Consider the following 26,150-nt stretch of genomic DNA (forward strand, 5'->3'; position numbering starts at 1 on the left):
GAATTTCCAAAGCAAATTGCTGAGTAATCCAGACAGCCAGAATCTGTGCTCGATCCAGAACGCATCATCTCTCCCAGGATGGACATGCCCATTAGGGAGTCAAGGGTTATTGTTGAGGGTCTTTTGGGGGTGGGGGAGTGCAGATAAGGCCACAATTAAATCCACCATGAATGATGGAGCAGGCTCGAAGGGTCAAATGTTCTTATTATCTCCCCTCTTGCCTTGGACACCCATTTGGAGTACTGCTGGGGTTTAACACGTTAAGACCATACTGTCTACAAGTGGAGAGTAGTGGTTAGCTTCTGATTGCTGGTCCACGCTCTGGATTACAGGTTATCAGTTGTCAAGGGGAAAGAGCCCCAGATCTTATTACAGCTCTCTCTGCCTCCAGGTTTCTGATGGTAAATCATCCAGTGAAAAGAAAGACTTACATTTAGATAGCACCTTTCACAACCTCGTGACATCAAGTTTCAGAGACAACAAAGTACATTTGATGTGCATTCACTGTCATATTGAAGCAGGAGCCAATTTATGCACAGCAACCTCTCACAAACAGCAATGAGATAACAACTGGATAAATCTGTTTCAGCACAGATCACTATCGGCTCAGACACTGGGGAGAACACCACTGTTCCTCTTTCAATAGTGCTGTGGGATCTTTTACGTAATAGAGTGCCTTAGTTTACATCAACATCTGAAAGACTGCACTTCAGACAGAACAGCACTCCCTCAGTATCACACTGAAGCATTGGTTAAGCAATGTGTTCAGATCTCTGGAGTGGGATTCAAACCCACAGCTTTCTACCTCAAAAGCAAGGGATCTTGAGCCACAGCTGACTCTCAGAAGTCTTAACGGTCATTACCATGACTATTAACTTCAATCTCAAGATCTACAGTGGTCATGGTAACCTCCTGTGATAGATTGACAACAGAGCATGACAACTTATTCTGTGATAACTGACGAGGTGATGAAGACCTTCAACATCTTGAGCTAAATGTGACTTCATGGTAAAATGATACTCCCTTTATACGATATACGTATGTTCTGTCTATGGCCTTTAACCTCTGGGATAACACTGAGTCTGTCTTCTCATTTTGTGGTCAGGCCTTTGTGTGATAACTTTGTATGATAATTGCTGGTGATTAACATGATTGAGGCCAGGGGCAAGATTGGGTCTGTGACATGTCCTCAGTTTAAGGAACCACATTACAAAAGGTGAAAGAAGGGACTTTCATTTCTGTAGCGCCTTCCACAATCTCAGAGCATCCCAAAGCACTTTATAGCCAACAAAGTATATTTTTGAAGTGCTGTCACTGTTATAATGCAGGAGACACAGCAGCCAATTTGCACACAGCAAGATCCCACAAACAGCAATGTGATAATGATCAGATAGTCTGCTTTTGTTCGTTTTGGGATAAATATCGACCAGGACACCAGCAAGAATTGTTCCAATTCCTAGTGTTAACTTCCATCATAGATTCAATCGTGATTGTAAACCAAGAGTAAGATCTGCTGACAGGAAGGCTGGTTGGGGTCTGTAGTTGGGTTGCTCATATGGACAATATGGAGGATGCATCAGGGGTCAATGTTGGCAAGAGATGGAAAAACACAGAGTTATAGCTAATAATGAAAGGATATCAAAAACTGAAGGGGGAGGGGGAGCTAAGATATACCACAAGAGAAGAAACAATAAACGTTCCGGGTATAGCAAGAGTTTACCCATATTTATTTTTTTATTTCAGTAACTATTTAGTCCAGTTATAACAAAGAACACTTTATGCGTATGCCTTAATTGGTGGAAACTAAGGGAAAAGACTGAGGCTACTGTTTGGGTTGGGAGCACAGAGGCAATGTAAGGTCTTTAATTATGAGGTGAGGTAAATGGATGGGCTTTTTGTATCATCCTTTCACTCACAGTTAAGCCTAAACATCCCCTTTGATTTTACAAAGCACCAATTAACCAATCCCCTGTCACTGCTTTAGATAATTGGAAATCCATTCAGAACTGGGCAGTGTCAACTGGCTGCTTTATTGTCAGAGTCCTTCTCTTGTGTGCAGTGATTAAGGAAGGATTTTAAAGGGGTTTGGGGCAGTTGAGAGTGCAGAGATCTTGAGGGTTTGTAGGGCTGGAGGAGGTTACACAGATAGTGGGGGCGCAGCCAGAGAGGGATTTGAAAACAAGAATGAGATTTCAAATTCCGGGAACTAATAGGCCAGCCCTGCATCCCCCTTCTTAATAATTAAACAGTCTAGCTACAGGGAAATGGTCCCTGGTTAGACCACAGAGGAACTTTTCCAAACTTGAGTTGACTCACACTCAAGAACACAAAACTCACACACTCACATGCATACTCACGTAACACACACTACACACATAATCAGCTGAATATGTGTCTACACCACTTACAAACCTCAGAATAGTGACCCAGTTTCACAAATGTTTATACGTATACACTCCCAGATATAAATTGCTCATAATGGAGACCATCACACCATAAATACATTACAATACTGTGACTACTCCACACACACGTTGGTGTACACAGACAGATACACACACACGACACAGAAAGGCACACTCAAACACACCTACATATGTGGCTTCTCACTTGCTAATCTTATTTCCAGTCAGCTCAACTGACCATCTGCACCAGTTAAAAGTGTCTCGCCCAGAACAATTTAAGACTGTTCTCATGTCTAGACAGCCATGATGATACAATCCGGGTTTTATAGACAGCTGCGCTTTGAGCTTTAAGATTTCTGCAAAATGAATTATGACTTCCATTTCTTTTAAAATATATTTTTAAAAGTTGTTGCATTTTTCATTATTCTTTTACTTCCTTGATGGCAGAGTTGGTTGCGATAGGAGGACTTTAATTGTACCTATTTATTTATATTCCTATTTACTTAAATTGTTTTTTGAACGCTTTTAAACAATCTCCAGGTTTTGTTGGAAACATCACTCGATGTGCTGCCAGATCTGGTTGGAAGCTTCTTGGGAAGTCGCCTTGCTGCTTCCGTCGAGGCTGCTCAGAGAGGAAAAGAGGTGAAATGGGGTAGAGCATTGCATTGCCATGGCCAGCTGATAGGTTACAAAGAGAAACACATTTAAAATTGGTCTCTTAAGGGCTGTCGCTCTCTGATGACATGATCAGTTTTCCAGAAGTGGATGTACAAAGATATTACAATACAAACTCTCCCTGGATACTACAGTAGATTTTGCACTTGGTGACTTACATTGGCTCCCAGTCCAGCAACACCTTGAATTTTGAGTTTTCAAATCCCTCCATCGCCTCCCCGCCCTTCCTCACTGGCAATCCCTCCAGCCCTATAACTCTCTGAGATCTCCAATTCTGGCCTCTTGCCCACCCTCAATTTCCATCATTTGACCACTGGCAGCCCTGTCTTCAGCTGTCTGGGCCCTAAGCTTTAGTATTCTCTCTGTAAACTTCTCTGCCTCTCTCTCACCCCCTTTTAAGATGCTCCTTAAAACCCACCTCTTTGACCCAGCTTTTGATCACCTGGCCTGATATCTCTTCATGTGGCTCAGTGACAAGTTTTGTTTTTTAATTGCAGAAACACGCTGGGATGCTTTACTGTGTTAACTAAGAAATTTCTCATTATAGGGGACAACTGTTGAATAAGGTACTCAGCTAGAGATAGTCTGATGCAGTGCTGCCTTGGGTTCCAATGAGTACAGGCAACTCATTGGTGAATAATGGTTGGGAGCCTCAATCGTGTTGCCATACCTGGTTGGACACATTCCTTGTGACTCCAATTGCTTCACCCCCACTCTCCCAGCGTTGGTCACCTGACCTGTCAATCCTCATGATACCCCACCTTCCCACACCTGATTGAAAAGACTCTTGGGTTATCTGATTGGATGATTTTTGATGGTCCGACAGACTTTTATTTTCAATCTTCAATAAGAAAGAAAATGAAAATAATTTTTTTTCCCATCTGAGTTGCTCATTGCAGCGTGCAGGAGACTACTCTTCAATTCCTGGAGATTCCAGACATAATCCTGGATGGTTTTCAGATCAAATGAGTCTGACAGGGAAAGTTCAAGTTTTCAGGATGAACGGAGAATAAAAGCTGCATGGGAATAGGAACAGGAATTAACTATTCAGCCCATCGAACCTGCTCCGCCATTCAATTAGACCATGCTGGCCTTTAACTTCTTCTACCTGTCTTGGCTCCACAGTGTTCAGCAGCTATGGGGGTTTATTATTATTCTTTCCTGGAATGTGGGCATCACTTGCAAGACCGACATTTGTTGCCTATGCCTAATTGTTGAACTGAGTGGCTTGCTAGGCCATTTCAGAGGGCAGTTAAGGGTCAATCACATTACTGTGGTTCTGGAGTCACATGTAGGCCAGATGCAGGTAAAGGTGGCAGATTTCCTTCCCGAAAGGGATATTAGTAAACCACATGGTTTTTTATGACAATCGATGATAGTTTCATAGGTAGATTGGAGAAGTTGGGATTGTTTTTCTTGGAGAAGGTTGAGAGGAGATTTCATAGAGGTATTCAAAATCATAAGGGGTCTGAACAGAGTGGATAGGGAAAAACTGTTCTCATTGGTGGAAGGATTGAGAACATGAGGGCACAGATTTAAGGCACTTGGCAAAAGAAGCAATGGCGACATGAGGAAAAACATTTTGACTCAGCATGTGGTTAGGATCTGGAAAGCGCTGCCCGAGTGTGGTGGAGGCAGGTTCAGTTGAGACATTTAATTGGATTGTTATCCAGAAAGGAAGAATGTTCAGGGTTATGGGGAGAAGGCAGGCAAGTGGCATTGGATAGATCGCCCCTACAGCGAGCTAGCAGAGACATGATGGGCCGAATGGCCTCCTTCTGTGCTGTAACAATTCTGAGATTTTCTGAGAAGGACAAACCAGAATATAAAGAAAATCCTTTTATAAAATCCTGAGATCATCTGAATAAGATAATGACCAAAGCGTTTGATAAATACAGGTTTAATAAAAGTACCATAAACATATAAAAATTGCCTGGACGTTGAACCTTTTAGCAGGGTCTAACATTTAAATTATACAATCAAGTCTGAATTTCCTTAAGAATGACACAGTAACCCAAAGATGATTGTTTTTTCCTACAGCGCACTCAAGTGAAATACTAATGGTAGCAACAGAGGGAGGGGTTATGTATTCATTCTGGGGATGGTAGGGGTTCATGTTTGTTCTCATGAGGGTATCAGTGCTGGTGAAAGAACTTTGATCCATTTTATTTTGCATTCAGTGTCAGCATCAAACATTTCCAGATCTGATACAGCATAGGTCAGGAAAGTTTCCTCTTCTCACACATCATGTCTTAAACACAAACCTCGCAGGAACACTCTGACTTTGCACACAGGTCTTACTTGTGACCTCTCTGGCTCACTTTGGGGAAGTTCTGCATATTTGGCTTGCTCCCCATAAATCTGGTTGGCTCTGTTTCCAAATTCATCTCACCCAGGAGATGTGCAGCAGAGAGAGAGGCAGAGATGAAGAGAGAAACAACAATGAAAGAGTGAGAAAGACACCCAAAGACAGATACAGCCAGAATGAGGGCGAGAGTGAGAGATAGAGAATCACAGTTGATTTTGAAACCAGGTACCGCAGGTGAAAGGATCGAGTGAGGTGCAGGAAAAAAGTCTATTTTAATTACAGCTACAGATTTTGCAACATGCTTGGCAATGTCTCATCATTTAATCTGTCTGTGTGTCTCTTCCTTGCGTTAATACTGTGATTTAATAGAACATGAGTGGTATTTGGACATGATTACTGATGCGATGTTTCCTATTGGGAGTGTGAAATCACCTCATAGAGACTAACAGCTGCTTGGGATTCTAGTTCTGTCATTGACCAGGAGAATTATAAATTTTGTCTCAACAGTGTTTCATACACTAGAAAATATTCCCAGCTCGTCCAGGCTAAAAGCTGTCCCCTTCAGTGTAGTTTGAGTTATTCCATCTCTTGTATAGAGTGATACATTCCATTAACATCATTTATAATGAATGGTAGGTTTCAAACTCCTTTCAGTCATGAGACATGCAGCTACTGAGCTGTTTCCTTTTCAGAGATACTATTTGGTATTGCAGAGATTCTTAGAAGCAATAATGCAGCATTTGAATTCAGCCAAAGTCAAAATATTGAGGCAAATGAAGGACCAAACATTATACCTGAAGTAAACAATGCTTTGAAACTGAAGAGTACAGGAAACATTCTGGGCATGGATGAAGTAACAACAGAACATCTAAAAGCCCTTGGAGAAAGAGAATTAGAAGTGATAACAGAAATTTGTGATCATATATATATCAAAGGATACATTCCAAGTGACTTGAGACATTCATTATTTGTTAAGATACCAAAGAAACCGAAAGCAATAGAGAGCAATCAGTTTTGAACTACAAGCTTAATGAGTCACCTGATTAAACTGATTTTGAAAATCATAATTGAAAGAAATAATCACACATTTGAAGCAGAAATTGGTGAAACATGGTCTGGATGGAGGCCTTGAGTAGGAATGAGAGAGAGAATATTTAACTTAAGAATAATCTTCGATAAATATCTAGAAATAAACAAAAACATTTACATATGCTTCATAGACAATGAAAAAGCATTCAATCATGTTTATTACCAAAAGCTAACAGACATGTTGCTGAAATGTGACATTGACAGTAAAGATGCGAGATTTATCCAGAGTCTATATTGGGACCAAATAGTGAACATCAGGATAGAAGATGGACAATCAGACATGTTTCAAGTGAAGAGAGGAACACGACAAGACTGTGTTCTGTCTGTACACAGAACAAATATTTGGAGAATTAGATGTACTTTCAGGGGTAAAATTTGGAGGCAAGAACATAACAAACTTGCAGTACGCTGATGACACAGCACTATTTGAAGAACCAGGAGAGGGCCTACAAAATATTGTAGATCAAGTAAAATCTAGAAGTTTAGAATATGGATGGAGCATGAACATCAAAAAGACAGAAACAATTTTAGCTAGAAGGAATACATTAGAAGAAACAAGAGTGAAGATTGAAGTGGACAGTGTCACTTGGGAACAATTAGGTAAGTTTGTCTATTTAGGACAAATGATAAATAAAAGGATGGCAGATGTGATGCTGAAGTTAGAAGTAGATTAGAGATAGCCAGAAATAATTTTGTGAAGATGAAAGATGTGTTAACAACAGGAAAACTCAAGCCTGTAACAAGGAAAAAACTCATTAAGATGCTACATTCTATCCACTTTACTGTCTGCCTCAGAAACCAATAAATAAAGATCTGTGGAAGAAAATCAAGGCCTTTGAAATGTGGATGCTAAGACATATGCTAAAAATTCCATACACAGGCCATAAGAGACAAATAAAGAGGTGTAATTGAAATTGCAGGAGCAAAAAGAACTCTTAAAAAGTGACATGCAGAAAGGAAAATGTCACTATTTTGGCCATTTGATCTGAGCTGAAAAGCTACAGTGATCTCTTTGAGATGGCAAAGCAGAGGGCAGCAGAAAAGGGGTTGACCTAGCCGTAGTGGGATGACGGACGTCAGAGCAATTGAAAACGAGTTACAGTGGATGTGAAAATGGTGCAAGACTGACAAGTGTGACATACCGTGACAGCACATCTCCTGCTAGGAGTCTCACAAAGACTTGTGATTGTGTGCCACACGGAACAAGATCTGGGAGCATGATTGTTGTCACTCTAGATAACATTACAAAAAGAATGAGTAGGTTCTGCTTGCAGTACTAGCAGAAGAGTCACATGGACTTGAAACCTTAACTCTGTTTCTCTCTCCACAGATACTGCCAGACCTGCCGAGTTTTTCCAGCATTTTCTGTTTTTATTTCAAATTTCCAGCACCTACAGTATTTTGCTTTTTTCTGAGCAGTGGGCAGTTTACCAGTGGTCTGAGAAGTCAGCTATGCAGTTTCAGCTGGTTAAATCTCCACTGTGCCCCTGCACACACTTGGGAAGCCTGAGCCTTTGAGCTGCTAAAGTGAACCTGAGCTGTCGGAACTTAGAAAAAGTAGGTTGTGCACATATGGGAAGTGAGCATACAGTCTTTCACAGGCAGACACCATCTATGGAAATAAAAGCAAAAAACTGCAGATGCTGGAAATCCAAAACAAAAACAAAAATACCTGGAAAAACTCAGCAGGTCTGACAGCATCTGCGGAGAGGAATACAGTTAATATTCAAGTCCGAATGACTTATCAGAACTGAGGAAAAATAGAAAGGAGGTGAAATATAAGCTGGTTTAAGGGGGGGATGGGACAGGTAGAGCTGGATAGAGGGCCAGTGATAGGTGGAGATGGCCAAAAGATGTCATAGACAAAAGGACAAAGGGGTGTTGACGGTGGTGATATTAGCTAAGAAATGTGCTAATGGGGACATTAAGGGTAGAAAGCAGGATGAGCGAGGGACAGATAGCCCTAGTGGGGGTGGGGTGGAGCTTGGTGGAGACTTAAACACAATGGGTTTTTGTGTGAGTCAGACTGTTCAAGGATCAAAAAGCCAAAGAGCTAGGGAGTGTGTTATTCATAGGACAACACATAACCCTCACTGGGGTACAAAACTGAGCGGATTATGCACAATAGCTGAAACCTGAGTTAGTATTTGTATGTGTACGTCTGTGTGAGTATGTCTGTGCGTGTGTGTGTCTGTGTGTGTGTGAGCCAGATGAAGGGCCAAAACTTGTAACACAAAATACAAGTACACATCTCATACTTTTGGAGGGAGGAAGCTGCAATCTGAAGGAGTTTGTGTTGGAGAATAGGGCTACAATATCTTAACTCTGATTACTTTGTGCTGTGATCCCTGTCACACAATGAGGCACAGGGGAGGAGGCAGACAGTGTCAGATGTCAAGTTTAATATGTCGGAAAAGCACAAGAGAGGCAAGCTCAGACAGTGGCAATTTCAAACATGGAAGATTGCAACACAGAGAGACTCAAACTGAGAGATGAGGTGGTAATCTGACATAATATTTAGAGAAAACTTCCATTTTGTACTGTTCTGTTGGAAAGTATTTAGTGGAGATATAAATGCCATCGATTGTTGTTCCACATGACCCACTCTGCAATTTTTTTCACTGAATATTACCATTGCTACATACATACACATATTATTCAGTAGAAAGAAAAGCACAGGCTTGTGTGCACTGTATTGTTAGACAGCCCCTTACAAAAAAAAACAACTTTTTTTTTAAGGATTATTAGCACCATAACTCCAGCTTGTTGTACATCAATCAGAACGACACATAATCTCTCACCTAATCTTGGCTTTTGAAAGTCGAAAATAAAATAGGATTAAAAAACATTCAAGTATGTAAAAGTTCTGTGCTGCCCAGCAACACCCGGGAAAGGTTAAAGGATGCTGGTCGGACACAGCAGCACCACGTGGCATCTTTACTCCTGCCTTCTTGGCCCTTCAAGTTATATGTGCCGTTAAACGTGCCTTTTACAATGAACAAAACTCACAAAAATGGCACTTCTCAAACCACTTTTGGGAGACACGTGGTTGTGTTAAAACGGGAGAGGTGTTATTCTTGAAGATTAGGAGCACCACTTGAAAGGACGGTGTGTAACTATAGCAACCGCTAGGCCTCAGACCTTGTCGAGCAATCCCAATATTGTAAAGTCTTATTTTGGTTTCAATCAAGTTTGGATTGCTATCCTGTCAATATGGTTGCATAAACAAGAATACTGAAAGAAAGACTCTTTCTTTTATACATACGTTTTTTATAACAAAATGTCCACACTTCAGTGACTTCTAACAAATCTTTTTCCTGAATTGCTTTTGTGCCTTTCAGTCCCTGTAATCCTTTTATTTTCTTGCATTATTATTTTTCTGAAGTCTTATTTTTGTGGCATCAGTGTTAGTTTCTCATCTCCTTGACACGCGTTCATTGCCACGGTCTCGTACTCCATGTGGTCGACATGTTTGACAGCACTGTGCCCGCACGGTTTGAAGATAGCACCGGCCCAAGAGCCTAAGCGTCTGACAGAAGGTGAACGTCAGCCGATCTCGCTCACAGACATAACCTAAAGGTTAGGAAAGATATATACAAATACATTAGTTAGTGTGAAGTAATCAGCTTTCATTCTTTTTCTCTCAATCTCTGTCTCTCTTTCCCCTAATTTACAAATTCATGGGTGATGCCCACCAGTCAGTGGCCCATCTAAGTGGCCAACATGTGTCATCAGAATGAAGTAATTAGAAATAGTCCATAAGTGACCATTTTTCCATTAGAGAGAGACAAGTGGTTATATAGCTTGAAGGGTACCACTCCCCATCAACCATGGGGCAAGGCCTCCATGAACTGCACAGTCGGATGGTGATTGAACCTGTGTTGTTGGCATCATTCTGTCAACTAGCCATCTAGCCAACCGAGCTAATCAGACTGCATCATGAAAACTAATGGGCCACATGAAGAGTTTTTGATGGTGTGCATAAGGATAAACTATTTCCATTTGTAGGAAGGTCAATAACCAGAGGACAAAGAGATAAAAAAATAAATGGCAACAGAGTCAGAGGGGGAGATGAGGAGAATTTTTGCTTATTCAGTGATTTGTGTGATGGGCGGAATGGCCTCCTTTTATGCTGTAAGATTCTATAATATTCCAGCACCACACTGGAGAAAAAAAAAGACTTGCATTTCTGTAGTGCCTTTTACAACCTGAGGACAGGAGCAGGCTCGCAGGGTTGAACGGCCTACACCTGCTCCCAAGTTCTAAGTTGACATCCCAAAGGGCTTCACAGCCAATTAAGTATTTTTTGAAGTTAGTCACTATTTGTAATCTAGAATACACAGCAACCTGCTTGCGCACAGCAAGCTCCTTCAAGTTAAGAGACTGGCCCAATATTCATGATACTGGCCCAATAACCGGTTTTAGTGGTGTTTGTTGAGGAATAAATATTGGCCAGGACACCAGAAACCGGCACTGGCATTTACAAAGAAGGCTGATGGAGCTGGCCAGTTACTTGTATTGATTAAACTCTCTTATTATCGCCGATACAAGGTAATTCCCTTAAACAACCAGCTGTACCTACTTCTGAAATATATTTACCTGCCTATCCAAGGTCATATAACAAGATTACACAGAAATCTTCCAAACGCTTCTAGGTTTCACCTAATTGTTATTTCTTGATTTATTTAAGTCTCTGCTCTTCTTCTTTTCACCCTTCATGCACAATGAGCTTTGACCGTAGAACTGGGGCTGTCAATTATTTAAAAATACCACCTCATTATCGGGCCGAAATAGGTGCCGCCTCCAAATTGTGTTTCCGTAACAATACGATGGGAGTTGTTTTGTTGCTATAAACGCTTTTTACGAAAATTAGCTAATTTGACGCTCAATTTCAATGGCTGCAGAGTTTTTTTCATCTGAAGACTTTTCACCTGATATGATGCTTTCTGATATAACGTGGCTTTTTCATTTTTCTTTTCTTTCTATAGCAGACGACAGAGATAGAGTCATTATCATGGTGAAGAAAAAACAGCAGCCAATTTATCCACTAACTTCATCCGAAATAGAACTGGATCTTTTTTTAAAGTAATCACAATCAGAGAATTAAGAGTTTGGAGTCTTAGTGGACAGCCAGACCTCAAAACACCCTCTTCAACAATGTGCTGATACTTAGTCAATTTAGCTGCTCCTAAAGCCCTTAGGAGAACCACTGTCTGTTTTCAGACCTTCTCTTACTCCTTTTATACAACAAAGAACTAAAATAACAATTTTGATTTACGTAGAACCATTAACACACAAACATCGCAAAGTGCTTCAAGGATTAGGAAGAGTTTCAAGAATTAGGAAGGGAGTTTCAGGGATTAGGGGAGAATTTCAGGCATTAAAGAAAGGATTTCTGTAATTGTGGAGAGAATTTCAGGGAACATGTTGAGATTTCCTCAGGGCAGTGCTGTAGGTCCAACTATCTTCAGCTGCGCCCCTCCATCATTAGGTCAGAGGTTAGGATGTTCGCTGATGATTGTAAAATGCTCAGTTCCATTCACAACTCCTCAGATACTGAAGCAGTCTGCGGCCATATGTAGCAAGAACTGTACAACATTCAGGCTTGGGCTGATAAGTGGCAAGTAACATTTGTGTGGCACAAGTGTCAGACAATACCCAAGAGAAAGTTTAACCACTGCACCACCACCCACAAACCCCCACCCTCCCCGACATCCAATCATTGAATCCTCAATATCAACATCCTTAGAGTCACCATTGACCAGCAAGTTAACTAGACCAGCTCCATAAATACTGTGGCTACTACAGTTAGAAGCTGGGAATTCTGAGGTGGGGAACTCAGCTATTGAATCCCCAAAGTAAGTTCACCATCTACAAGGCACAAGTCAAGAGTGTGATGGAATACTCTCCTCTTGCTGGATGAGTGTGGCTTCAACAACACTGAAGAAGATCAACACCATCCAGGATTTTGAGTGACACCCCATCCACCACCTTAAACACTCACTCCCTCCACCACCGACGCACAGTGGCAGCAGTGTGTACCATCTACAAGATGCAATGCAGGAACTCACCGAGGCTCCTTCAACAGCATCTTCCAAACTCATGACCTCTACCATCTTGAAGAACAAGGGTAGCAGATGCATGGGAACACCACCAACTGGAAATTCCCCTCCAAGTCACCCTATCTTGACATGGAAGCATATTGTTGTTCCTTCACTGTCACTGGGTGAAAATCCTGGAGCTTCCTCCCTAACAGCACTGTGGGTGTACCTACACCACATGGACTGCAGTGTTTCAAGAAGGTGGTTCACCACCACATTCTCAAGGGCAACTAGGGATGGGCAATAAATGCTGGCCCAGCCAGCGAAGCCCACATCTCGTGAATGAATTTTAAAAAACAATTGCAGTCTTGAAATTTTCCCAACAAGGGTCAGGGAAGGTGGAAGGGGGAAATTTGCGAGAAATAATCTTAACAGAAAAACAGGACTGATATCATAGATAATCTTTGCAAACAAACTATAAAAAAAGGCGAGCTTAGCATTTAAACAATTCTTTTTATTGATAACCCTAGCTGAAAGGCTATCAGCTGTAAGATAGAAGCAGAGTAGCAGGAAGTATCAGGGAGGAGCAGGTACATTGCTGGTTAGAATAGGGCAATAGATTTTATATGATGTAGAACTTGATACTTCTCATTCACACAAAGGCCAAATCTCACGGCACAGCTAATTTTTGATGACTGAGAATTGCAATGGGAATTACTGACTGGGCCTTGGCACGTAAGTTGCTTAGAGGAAGGAATGGTGAACTAGCAAATCAAGTCAAGGTTCAGCTGTCGCTAAATCGGAACAGTGTCCCCTGCTGTTTTATTGACCGACACTGTTTCTGCTTAACTGCAGGAATTGGAGTGAGTGCTGATGTTAACATGCCTGGACACTGGGGTATAATGGGAGCTGCTTGTTAAAGAGCAGTGGCCACTGTTCTTAATCTGAATGAGCCCAGATACCATTTAGATCCCTCTGTTACACCCTGCAACTCTTCAATCTTCTCTCCCTTCCCGATTCATGCTGGGATCTGGTTTTAGCCATTCCTTTCTGCTGTGCCCCATTGTCCATACGTTATGTGTTGGTCCAGACAGTGAAGACTGGTGGGTTATTCCAAGGTGTGGGGGAGGGGAGCTTGATTCTACCTTTACCTGACATCCACAGAAAGGCAGATTGATAGACAACACATTTCGTGCAGCTACAGTTATCTTGACGCATCTGAAGGGCATTAAAACCATTAGTAATAGCAGAAATAGGCCTCTTGGCCTCCCGAGCTGGCTCCATCATTCAATAAAATCATGGCTGAACGTTTACCTCAACTCCACTTTCCTATCCAACCCCATGTCTGCTAATTAAAGCTTGACCAAGCTTTTGACCACCTGTCCCTAATATCTCCAGGCTCGATGGTGATTTTGGTTTTATAACACGCCTCTGAAGCACCTTGGGTGTTTTACCATGTTGAAGGCTTGTATCAATGCAACTTACTGTTGTTTATACCGCGACAGGTTCCTCTTTGGCCAGTCTGTCATGCCTACCACCATTAAACCAGATGAAACATTTAATCTGTCAAATAATCTACACAACGTACTGCTCACGAGGGATAGTTTCCCCAAGTTTAACCTCGCAGGCCTATTTACTTCCGCAGATAGAAACAGAGGAACAGGAGGAGGCCAATGAGACCCTCGAGACTGTTCTGTGATCTAATGAGATCATGGCTGACTCAAAATCCTGGCATTCTCTCCCAAACAGCACTTTGGGCGGGTGTACCTGCACCGCGTGGACTACAGCAGTTGAGGAAGAGTGCTCACACCATCACCTCTTCAAGGGCAAATACAGATGGGTAATAAATGCTTGTCAGCAAGGCTCACATCCCCCATGAATGAATAAAAGAAAGTGGCTGACCTGTATCCTGACTCCATCCACCATCTTGGTTCACATCCTTTAATACCCTCCTCTCACAAAAATCTATCAACCTCAGAGTTAAAATTATGAATTGGCCTCCACGATCTCTTGCTTTTGTGGGAGAGAGTTCCACAATTTTGTCACCCCTTTGTCTGACCAAGTGTTCCCTAACTTCTCTCCTGAACGGCCGGGTTCTGATTTTAAGGTCATGTCCCCCTGTTTTAGGCTCCTCCACCAGCGGAGAAAGATTCTCTCCTACTAACCGATCAATTTATTTCAAAATTCTAAAATCTTCAATCACATCACTCCTTAACCTTCTACATTCTGGGAATACAAACCTGGTTTACGTAATATCTCCTTGTAATTTAACCCTTCGTGCCCTGGAACTCTTCTGGTGAATTTGTCCTGTGCCATTCAAAGGTCAATAAATCCTTTCTAAGGTAGGGTGCCCAGAACGGCACAAAGAACTCCAGATGTGGTCTAACCAGGGATTTGCGCAGATGTAGCAAAACTTCCTCTCTTTTACATTCCCATCTGAGATCATCTGTAAAGGAGGGTGGTGACCTTGGAAGAATGTCTAGAGTTAACCAAAGCCAAAAGCTTTCACTTCAGCGACTGAACCACAATGACCTTTACATGGAGGCAAAAGGTCATAAATCTGCATAGCCTCTAAGTATTAATTTGTTGTCCTTGTATTCTCACAAGGGACCTCAAGGTCTCCAGTGGAATTTGACTCCATGGATTTCTCTACACTATATGAAGTAGTTAATGTGAAAATGGCCATATGGGGGGTCCAGATGTTTCTCCTATTACCACAATAGACAGTTTGGTTTACACAAGCTCAATCCCTCAACAGTGCACACAGATAAAGAGAAGGGATAGCTCATCAGAATGGATGTGCCTCCCCCACATTTACTTAACCTCATCCCAGGTCATAGCAATTATGCAAAACAATTTCTGAATATGCAAACACTGTGGGTGGGGTAGATGTGGTTTGGGGAAGGGTTTCCCTTCCTGACCGCTTACCCGTAACCCTCACTGGAAACGGCCATAAACAGGTTTGGATGAAAACTCAGTTGATGGCTTTCATAGTTGGATGGCTCACTGGGACCAAGGGCAGGATTTTCGCCACGATCCCGAGCCATTTTGCTAGAGGCTGGATTGAGGGTGGAATGGCTACAACCTGCAAGTGGCAGGTAGCTTATGAAGCTAATTAAAAAGCCTGTTAAGGTCATGGATCAGAAGCCAACTGGAATTTTCCAGTCAGTCTGCGGACCCCGATGATGTTAGGAGCACGGCATCTGTGTGAAGGCAGCTTCCATGTGGCACACTGGGGGTGGAGAACTCCAGGCAGACTCTGAGGCCCTCCCCCACCTACAGACGCTGCCCTGTGGAGGGGCTTCTCTTCCACAATGTCGGTCCGACAGCTGTGGCCATATTTTACTGCTAAATTTTTTTTAAGTGCTGGGAGGGTGCCTCAAGCTGGAGATGCTCTCTCTCTCTCTTACCTGCAACAGCAGGCTGAAGCTCTTTCTCTGCTGGTGGGCCTCCTACTGGCCCTCCAGCTTTGAGAGCCCGCCCGCTGTCCCTAATTGGATGGCAAGTGTGCCCTCTGGCCACTAACTGGCCAGTTCAGGGAAAATCACTGCCAGGTGACTGTTTCTTTACACAATGCGGAACTGGGATCCCCATTAGACTTAAAATTCAGTGTCCTGACCCAAAACGCAAAATCCTGCCCCAAGCGTCTAAGCTCAAGACAATAAGAACGGGGGTTGGTTCAGACATTGTTGGAGAGCTGGTGGGTACCCCAAAAGAAGTGGGCACTGCTGGAAAAGAAATGGAAAATAAGAAATGATTTACTCATATTTCTGTCCCTTGCTGCACACTTTTAAGTGTGCACTCCAGCCTTGGCTTGTGCTGCCGGTGTGTGATTGCATTAACAGATCCCAGTCTGATTTAACAATTCAGAATGGAAGTAAGACTGTTTTCTGCTTTGAAAGCTTCTTGGGAGTCAGGGGGTTTGGGGGCGGTTGGGGGTTGGGGGGAATGGGGAGCCAAGCGATGCTTGTGTAATTTTCATCCTCAGTTTTCTGACTGAAGGAACTCCACAGGGGAATCTATCAGCAGCTCATGGCAGGGTAAGTGGAATTCTTCTCCGGATCTCTAAGCTTAAAAAACCTCCCTGACAGCTTCAATGATATGAACACGCAGTGAGTCTGCAGCAAGCACAGCAGTTTGTTTTGTACTGTCACCAGGGCAATGGGAAGGAGGAGGGCCCATTTTATCCAACTTGCCTTCTGCCACTCAAAATAAATTCCACAAGAGAAGAAAGGGCTTCGCCGGCTTCATGGTTTTTCTTGCCCTCTCCGTGCAGGCATTCTTCTTAAACATAAAAAGCCGTAGGGTCTTTTGTTATTTTCCCTTCCTCACTTTTGGAATAACTATAAACATTCCTCGAATTGTGACACAGGGAATGAGGCTGCCAAGACTTAGCAAGTGGTGTCGAAAGGAATGAGAATGTAGCCATGAATATTGACACATAGGGCCCAAACGTCCAAGTGGTTGGGTTTTGAATGGGTTCAAATCAGGCCCATATTATTACGATACACTGGTCATGGAACCCAGAGTTCCTAATCCCGTTGCAATTACAAAGGATTATAAATTATTTACAACACAGGAACATTCAGCCCAACTGGTCTTTGTGCCCCATATAAATCTCCTGCCACTATTTTTCATCAAAATTCAACAATATATCCTTTTCAATGACCTCTGAAGGGGGCTATCAAACTACTCAATTTTATAACAATCACTTTATCAAGAAGGTGGCCCTTAAAGTATATATACTGGACTTTGTAGGGGTACCATGTGTAAACTTCACTGTGAATAGAAACTAGAACACCAGTGTGTTCTAGTGTTGTGGAGAAGGAATCTGGAACGAGGGATCCAAAGCTGGCGCCAAAAGGAAGCTTGATGGGTAAGGTTGTGGAGAGCAGGGCGGGGGAATGAAGTTTTGGTGAAGCCAGGGGAGGGGAGGCCCAATGTTGTGGGGCACTCCTCCTCCTCCTCCTGCTCCTGCAAGGAAAATAAAATCGCAGGATGACTGGGATACTAAACTCTTGCCAGAGAGACCAGTTTAGTGAACCAAACGGGACTTAGTATTTGGGCTTATTTCTGTTGGGTTGAACGGTGTGATGTTAACAAGGAATGAATTCCAGCCAGTCCTGTCTACGTGGGTGGGTAGCGCACAGGAGATCTGCTTATCTGGGTAAGGGATATCCTAAATGACCCACCCTGGTGCTTACGGTGACTTGGAACTGCATCTCTTGAAGTTTATGCTCAGCTCCTGGATCTCTTTACTATAACAACAACTTATATTTATATAGCACCTTTAATGGACTGAAATGTCCCAAGGCACTTCACAGCAACATTTTTAAAATTCATTCACAGGATGTGGGCTTTGCTGGCTGGACCAGCATTTATTGCCCATCCCTCATTGTCCTTGAGGTGGTGGTGAGCTGCCTTCTTGAGCTGCTGCATCCATGTGGTGTAGGTATACCCACAGTGCTATTAGGAAGGGAGTTCCAGGATTTTGACCCAGCATCAGTGAAGGAACAGCGATATATTTCCAAGTCAGGATGGTAAGTGACTTGGAGACGAACTTCCAGGTGGTGGTGTTTCCATCTATTTGCTGCCCTTGTCCTTCTAGATGGTAGTGGTTGTTGGTTTGGGAAGTGCTGTCTAAAATTTGGTGAATTCCTGCAGTGCATCTTGTAGATGGTACACACTACTGCTGCTGTGCATCGGTGGTGGAGGGAGTGAATATTTGTGGATGGGGTGCCAAACAAGCGGGCTGCTTTGTCCTGGAGGGTGTCAAGCTTCTTCAGTGTTGTGGGAGCTGCACTCATCCAGGCAAGTGGGGAGTATTCCATTAGACTCCTGATCTGTGCATTGTAGGTGGTGGACAGGCTTTGGGGAGTCAGGAGGTGAGTTACTGAATGCAGGATTCCTAGTCTCTGACCTGCTCTTGTAGATACAGTATTTATATGGCTGGCCCAATTTAGTTTCTGGTCAATAGTAACCCCCAGGATGTTGATAGTGGGGTAATGCCATTGAACGTCATGGGGCGATGGTTAGACTTTCTCTTGATGGAGATGGTCAGTGCCTGGCACTTGTGTGAAGTGAATGTTACTTGCCATTTGTCAGCCCAAGCCTGGATATTGGCCAGGTCTTGCTGTATTTGGACATGGACTGCTTCAGTATCTGATATAAAACAGCTTAACATCGAGGCACCAAGGAAATATTTTGTCAGAAGACCAAAAGCTTGGTCAAAGAGGTAGGTTTTAAGAAGTGTCTTCAATGAGGAAAGCGAGGTAGAGAGATGGAGAGGTTAAGGGAGAGGATTCTAGAGCTCGGGGCCCAGGCAGCTGAAGACATGGCCGCCAATGGTGGAGTGACTAGAATTGGGAATGCACAAGAGATCAGAATTAGAGGAGCGCATACATCCCAGGGGTTTGTGGGGTTGGAAAAGATTACAGAGATAGGGATAGGGGAGGCCATGGAGGAATTTGGAAACAAGGATGAAAATTTTAAAAGCAAGACGTTGCTTGACCGGGAGCCAATGTAGGTCAACAAGCGCAGGATGATACGGGAATGGGTTTTGCTGCAAGTTAAGACACAGGCAGCAGAGTTTTGGATGACCCCAAGCTTACAGACAGTAGAATGTGGGAGGTGAGGCTGCAGCATGCTTGAATTGTCAGGTCTAGAGGTAACAAAGGCATGAATGAGGGGTTCAGCAACAGAGGAACTGAGACAGGACGAAGACAAATGATCTCGGAGGGGGAAAGGGCAGGTTGGGGTTGAGTAAAGGGTTGAGGGAAAAGCCATTGATGTTAAGGGAAAATTGGATAAGAGTAAGAAGAGTATTGGAAAGAGGGGAATAGCAGTGGGTTTAGTGCTCGATTGCTCTAACAATGGGGGAAGGCAGCGGTGTAGTGGTAATGTCACTGGGCTGGAAATTCAGAGTCCTAGGCTAATGCTCTGGGGGTCAGTGTTTCAAATGGTGGAATTTGAACTAAATTAATAAAAAATTAATATTAAATTAATAAATCTGGAATTAAAAGCTACTCTAATGGTGACCACAAAACCATTGTCGATTGTTGTAGAAACCCATCTGGTTCACTAATGTCCTTTGCCGAAGGAAATCTGCAGTTCTTAACTGGTCTGGCCTACATGTGACTCCACACCCACAGCGATGTGGTTGACTCTTAACTGCCCCCTTAAATGGCCCAGCAAGTCACTCAGTTGTATCAAACAGCTACAAAATCTAAAAAAGGGAATGAAACTGGACAGACCATCTGGCATCGACCTAGGCACCAGAAAAGACAATGGCACACCCAGCCCGGTCGACCCTGCAAAGTCCTCCTTACTGGCACCTGGGGATTTTTGCCAAATTTTGGACAGCTGTCCCACAGACTAGTCAAGCAACAGCCAGACTTAGTCATACTTATGGAATCAAACAATGTACCCGACACTACCATCACCATCCCTGGGTATGTCCTGTCCTACCGGCAGGACAGACCCAGCAGAGGTGGTGCCCTGAGAGTCCTCAACATCAGCTCCGGATCCCATTAAGTCTCATTGCATCAGGTCAAACATGGGCAAGGAACCTCCTGCTGATTACTGCGTACTGCCCTCTCTCAGCTGATGAATCAGTGCTCCTCCATGTTGAACACTTCTTGGAAGAAGCACTGAGGGTGGCAAGGGCACAGAATATACTCTGGGTGGGGACTTCAATGTCCATCACCAAGAGTGGCTCAGTAGCACCACTAACAACTGAGTTGGTCAAGTCCCAAAGGACATAGCTACTAGACTGGGTCTGCGGCAGGTGGTGAGGGAACCAACAAGAGGGAAAAACATAACTTGAACTCATCCTCACCAATCTACCTGTTGTAGATGCATCTGTCCATGACAAGTGTTGGTAGGAGTGACCACCACACAGTCCTTGTGGGGACAAAGTCGTGGATTCACATTGAGGAAACTCTCCATTGTGTTGTGTGGCACTACCCCCCATGCTAAAAGGGATAGATTTTGAACAGATCTAGCAACTCAAAACTAGGCAACCATGGGACGCTGTGGGCCATCAGCAGGAGCACAAATGTACACAACCACCTCATGGCCCGGCATATCCCCCACTCTACCATTACCATCAAGCCAGTGGATCAACTCTGGTTCAATGAAGAGTGCAGGAGGGCATGTCAGGAGCAGCACCAGGAATACCTAAAAATGAGATGTCAACCTGGTGAAGCCAAAATTCAGGGCTACTTGCATGCCAAACAGCATAAGCATGCAATAGACGGAGCTAAGTGATCCTACAACCAACAGATCAAGTCTAAGCTCTGCAGTCCTGCCACATCAAGTTGTGAATGATGGTGGACAATTAAACAACCTACTGGAGGAGGAGGCTCCACAAGTATCCCATTGCCCAATGATGGGGGAGCCCAGTATGTCAGTGCTAAAGACAAGGCTGAAGCATTTGCAACAATCTGCAGCCAGAAGTGTCGAATGGATGATACATCTTGGCCCCCTCTGGAGATCCCCAGCATCACAGATGCCAGCCTTCAGCCAATTTGATTCACTCCATGTGATATCAAGAAATGACTTAAGGCACTGGATATGGCAAACGCCATGGGCACTGATATCATTCCAGCAATAGTACTAAAGACTTATGCTCCAGAACTTGCTGTGCCCCTAGCGCTTGGCTAGTACAGCTACAACACTGTCATGCCGGCTATGTGGAAAATTGCCCAGGTATGTCCTGTCCACAAAAAGCAGGACAAATCCAACTAGGCGAATTACCACCCCATCAGTCTACTCTTGGTCATCAGTAAAGTGATGGAAGGGGTCGTTGACAATACTATCAAACGGCACTTGCTCAGCAATAATCTAATCACTGATGCTCAGTTTGGGTTCTGCCAGGGCCATTCAGCTCCTGACCTCATTACAGCCTTGGTCCCAACATGGACAAAGGAGCTGAACTCAAGAAGTGAGGTGAGAGTGACTGCCCTTGACATCAAGGCAGCATTGACTGAGTGTGGCATCAAGGAGCCCAAGCAAAACTGGAGTCAATGGGAATCAGGGGGAAAACTCTCCGCTGGTTGGAATCATACCTAGCACAAGGGAAAATGGTTGTGTTTGTTGGAGGTCAATCATCATAATCCCAGGACATCACTGCAGGAGTTCCTCAGGGTAGTGTCCTAGGCCCAACCAGTTTCAGCTGCTTCATCAATGAACTTGCTTCCATTGTAAGGTTAGAAGTGGGGATGTTCGCTGATGATTGCACAATGTTCAACGCCATTCGTGACTCCTCAGATACTGAAGCAGTCTGTGTCAACATGCAGCAAGACCTGGTAATATTCAGATTTGAGCTGATAAGTGGCAAGTAACATTCATGCCAAACAAGTGCCAGGCAATGATCATCTCCAACAAGAGGGAATCTAACCACCTCCCCTTGACATTCAACAGCATTACTATTGCTGAATTTCCCCACCAAAAACATCCTGGTGGTTATCATTGACCAGAAACAGAACTAGACCAGCCACTTAAATACTGTGGTTACAAGAGCAGGTCAGAACTGGGAATTGTGCAGAGTAACCTACCTCCTAATTCCCCAAAGCCTGTCTACCATCTACAAGGCATAAGTCAGGAGTATAATGAAATTCTCTCCCCTTGCCTGGGATTGTGCAGTACCAACAACACACAAGAAACTTGACACCATCGAGGACAAATCGGTCTGCTTGATTGGCACCTCATCCACCACCTTAAACATTCACTCCCTCCACTATTGGCACACAGTGGCAGCAGTGTGTACCATCTACAAGATGCACTGCAGCAACTCACCAAGGCTCCTTCGACAGTAACTTCCAAATACATGACCTCTAACATCCATAAGGATAAAGGCAGCAGATACATGGGAACACCACCACCTGCAAGCTCCCCTCCAAGTCACTCACCATCCTGACTTGGAAATATATCGCCGTTCCTTCACTGTCGCTGGGTCAAAACCCTGGAACTCCCTCCCTTACAGCACTGTGGGTGTACCTACACCACATGGACTGCAACGGTTCAAGAAGGAAACTCACCACCACCTTCTCAAGGGCAATTAGGGATGGGTAATAAACCTGCCTAGCCAGCCCCATCCCATAAAATTAGTTTAAAAAGCAGAGCTAGTGCAGTCATAACGATTGAGTGGCCTCTTTCTGTGCTGTGAATCTCGATGATTTTCCACTATTCCCAGTGCAGTCTCAACCACAGTATCTCCATAAGAATAAAACAATATGATTTTGCTGCCACACCAGTGGTTTCATACTTGCATTTGGGGGTAAATTATCTCACTTTGTTTTCAGTGTTTCTCTTTCTGTAAAAACTCAATCATTCCAGCAGAGAGGAGCGGATACAGTAATAAAGGGGGAGGTTACCACTGGACCTATTCCTAGTGATTTCATCACATGACCTCCTGCTTCCAACTGCCTCAGCCACTCAAAGAGCCTTTTATCGCATCATCCCCAGTATTTTTTTTATCATAAACGAAACTTTGAAAAGAAACTGACAAAACCCTGTGTAATTTTATTTTAATGTCGCTATGATTTTTCTCCCAGGTTTTTTTGCTCACACAGCGGCTCAGGTTAATCTTTAGTCATTGGTGACTCCAGGGCACTCCCGGAGAAATTGGCAGCTCCAGTGGGAGTCTGGGTGGGGGAGAGCAGAGGGGTCTCGGAGGGTGGGGGTTGGGGGGTGGTGAGGGTGAGGGTAGAGGAGGGGGTTTGCCGGCTAATAGAAAGCATTGGTTGAGTCGCAAAGGCCATCGTTAGAATTTCAAGCATCAGTGGATGAAACGTGTTGCCAATGTACATGAGTCAGATTCTTGCACACAATGTGGGTCAATCATCTCCTGATAAAAGGCAAGGTTTTCAGGAGCCGTTGATGCTGGCAGACATGGTTTCAGAATACAAGGCCTGCCTTTTTTTGCTTTCTCTCCTCCTGCTGATTACCATAAATAAACAATGTCATCTGTGTTGGAAAGGTCACAGCAGTCAAACAATAAACTAAGAAAGCTAAAACTAAAACTAAAGCTGTTTTCTAATAACTTGCATTGGCTGCTCCCCAACTTTCCTTCCACCATACAGCTTCCAACTCAGTTACTCAAAACTAAAGGCAATTTAAAATATTCCACTTCCCTTCCCCCCACCAACCCTCTGTCTCCAATTTACCAGAGTGAGCTCTACTTGTTTCTAAGGCTTCAGATGACACAATGTGATCCCTGTTCTCACAGAATCTCGAAGACTCTTATCTCCATTCTTGTTCCAAAAGGCACCCTGCCCACTCACATGGTCAGCAATGGATTTAATTCGGATTTACTTACACGGACTCAGACATCAAAGGCAATTAGTTCCTCACACCACCATCATCTCATGAAAACACTAGCTGGAGTTCAGATGTTTTTCACTTCACAATTGCAGGTTTTCACTTTCTTCCCTCCGCCCAATAATGTTTTGCACGGGAGTTTTTGGATCTTTAAACCCTGTCAGGACACACTCACCACCTATTTCTCACAGGTTTTTAATCCACTCCTACCATTTTAAGTCATTTGCCTGGCGGTTTACCTATTGACTGGTGCTTGTTAATCCCATGTATAGCGGTGTAATCTGAAGCATTTGAACTCCCTGCAGATGTGTCAAAAGTCTCTGTGAGTGACCTTTACCTTTTCCATTGATAAATAAAAGGACCACATCCCTATGTTACCAGGGCAACAGAACGCTGCTAGCAACAGGAAGTAGCAGCATCACTGGAGCGTGCAATCAACCAGGATGTTAGCGTCAATTGGATAGATCTTTGATTGGGAAGAGGGCTGGAGATTATGGCGATGTGAATAGACAGAGATGATCAGAATACTTCATGGACACAATAGTCTTGTGTATCAGAAAGGCATGTGGGGGGAAGATAATCTTCGATAGGTCAACAATCTGTGGAGTTTTGTTGACTCATCTTTGTGAATCAGAGAGAATATATACAAACCTTTCATTCAGAAGATCAAATGGGTGGGATAGAGTTCACAAGAAGGGGAATTGTACATGTAAAAGAGGATCATTAGACTATTGATGGGATTAAATTGGCTCCCATTTTATACCCTTGGCCAATTTTATTGACTAGACTACTGGCCTTGATGTCCCAATAATATAAAAAGATAAAGGATCAATGGACAGGGTGCAAAAAAGATTTGCAAATATGTAACTAGAATGTCAGGAAAGAATGAACAGCTTGGATCTCTACTCTCTTGAAGAGAGAAGGCAGAAGGGTATCCTAATAGAAATCTTTAAAATTATGGAAAGTTTTGATAGAACAGATGACGAGATTGTAATTAAGCCTATTCACTTACTCAAAGTTAAAATTGAGACCTTGAGAGAGAATGTTTCCACTTTTGGGGAACAGCAAATCCAGAGGCCCCAAGAAATCCAATTGGGAATTCAAATGAAACTTTTTTCCCCCGAACTGGGTAAAAATAAGGAACTTTCTACCACATGGAGTGGTTGAGGTGAATAGTACAGATGTATTTAAGGGGAGGCTATATAAAGATATGAGAGAGAAGGGAATAGAGGGTTATGCTGATAGAGTGAGAGGAAGAAGGATGGGAGGATGAGCCAATGGAGAATAAATACTGACATGGACTGGTTGGGCTGAATGGCCTGTTTCTATGCTGTATATTCCGTGTAATTCAAGGTGTAAAACAGGCTCCTGATCCAATCCCATCAGTTTCTAACAGGTGGGTTAGTTTAAACTTAATCCCATGACCTGGGGATGGAGCTGGCTCGAGGGCCAAATGGCCTTTTCAAGTTATGTGTTTCCTTGTACTCTATTCACTCTGAAGAGAAACATATGTTGACACATAGAACATTTGAAGATTCGTTCTGACAAACAAGCCCTTGACCATTTCTCAAAAACCGACCAATCATGTTATAAACAGCATCCAGGTCGCAATCTGATTGAGTGCTGTATTGTTCAATGGTTAGCCAAGCCTCACAACATCAAAACATTCAGATATTACACTATTGAGTCATCTTGTTGGATGAATACAGCAGCTGACTATATCTGTGCATTATCATTTCAGATTCAAACTGATCCAAATTAAATCAAATCACATGCACAGGCCTTTGAGGTATGACACTGCTTTTAAAACTTTAGATTTCAATGTTTAATCTCATCACCAATGAGGCATTTCATTATCTCGCACCTTCCATCCTTCTGGGAATCTGTGATTCAAACACCAACTTGCATTTATATAGCATGTTTAACGCAGTAAAATGTCCCAAGATGCTTCATAGAAGCGTTACAAACATTTAACAGTGAGCTGCATAAAGATATGTGGAGACTGATGGTCAAAAGCTCGGTCAAAGAGGTAGGTTTTAAGGATCACCTTAAAGGAGGACAACTAGGTAGTGAGGCTGAGGGGTTAAAAGAGGGAATTCCAGAGCTTAGTGCTCAGGAACTTGATGGCACAGCCACCACCTGTGGAGTTATTAAAAACAGGGGATGCATATGAGGCCAGAATTAGAGAAGTGTCCATATCTCGGAGGGTTGTATGATTGGAGGAGATTATCGAGATAGGGAGGGGCGAGACCATGGAGAGATCTGAAAATGAGGAGGAGAATTTAAAAATCAAAGGGTTGGTGGACCGGG

General features: G+C 43.3%; 1 protein-coding gene across 1 annotated transcript in view; it reads right to left on the reverse strand.

Moving 5' to 3' along the window:
• Positions 1 to 8,400: 8,400 nt before the first annotated feature.
• LOC121270043 (A disintegrin and metalloproteinase with thrombospondin motifs 7) overlaps positions 8,401 to 26,150 on the reverse strand; it is a 168,518-nt gene continuing 150,768 nt past the window's right edge. The window contains exon 24 of the mRNA XM_041175365.1: positions 8,401 to 10,050. Within this exon, the coding sequence (XP_041031299.1) occupies positions 9,893 to 10,050 (158 nt within the window). The 3' untranslated portion in view covers positions 8,401 to 9,892. The remainder of the gene's footprint in view (positions 10,051 to 26,150) is intronic.

Source organism: Carcharodon carcharias, chromosome 26 (assembly GCF_017639515.1).
Source record: "Carcharodon carcharias isolate sCarCar2 chromosome 26, sCarCar2.pri, whole genome shotgun sequence".
In the NCBI taxonomy this organism is placed as follows: domain Eukaryota; kingdom Metazoa; phylum Chordata; class Chondrichthyes; order Lamniformes; family Lamnidae; genus Carcharodon; species Carcharodon carcharias.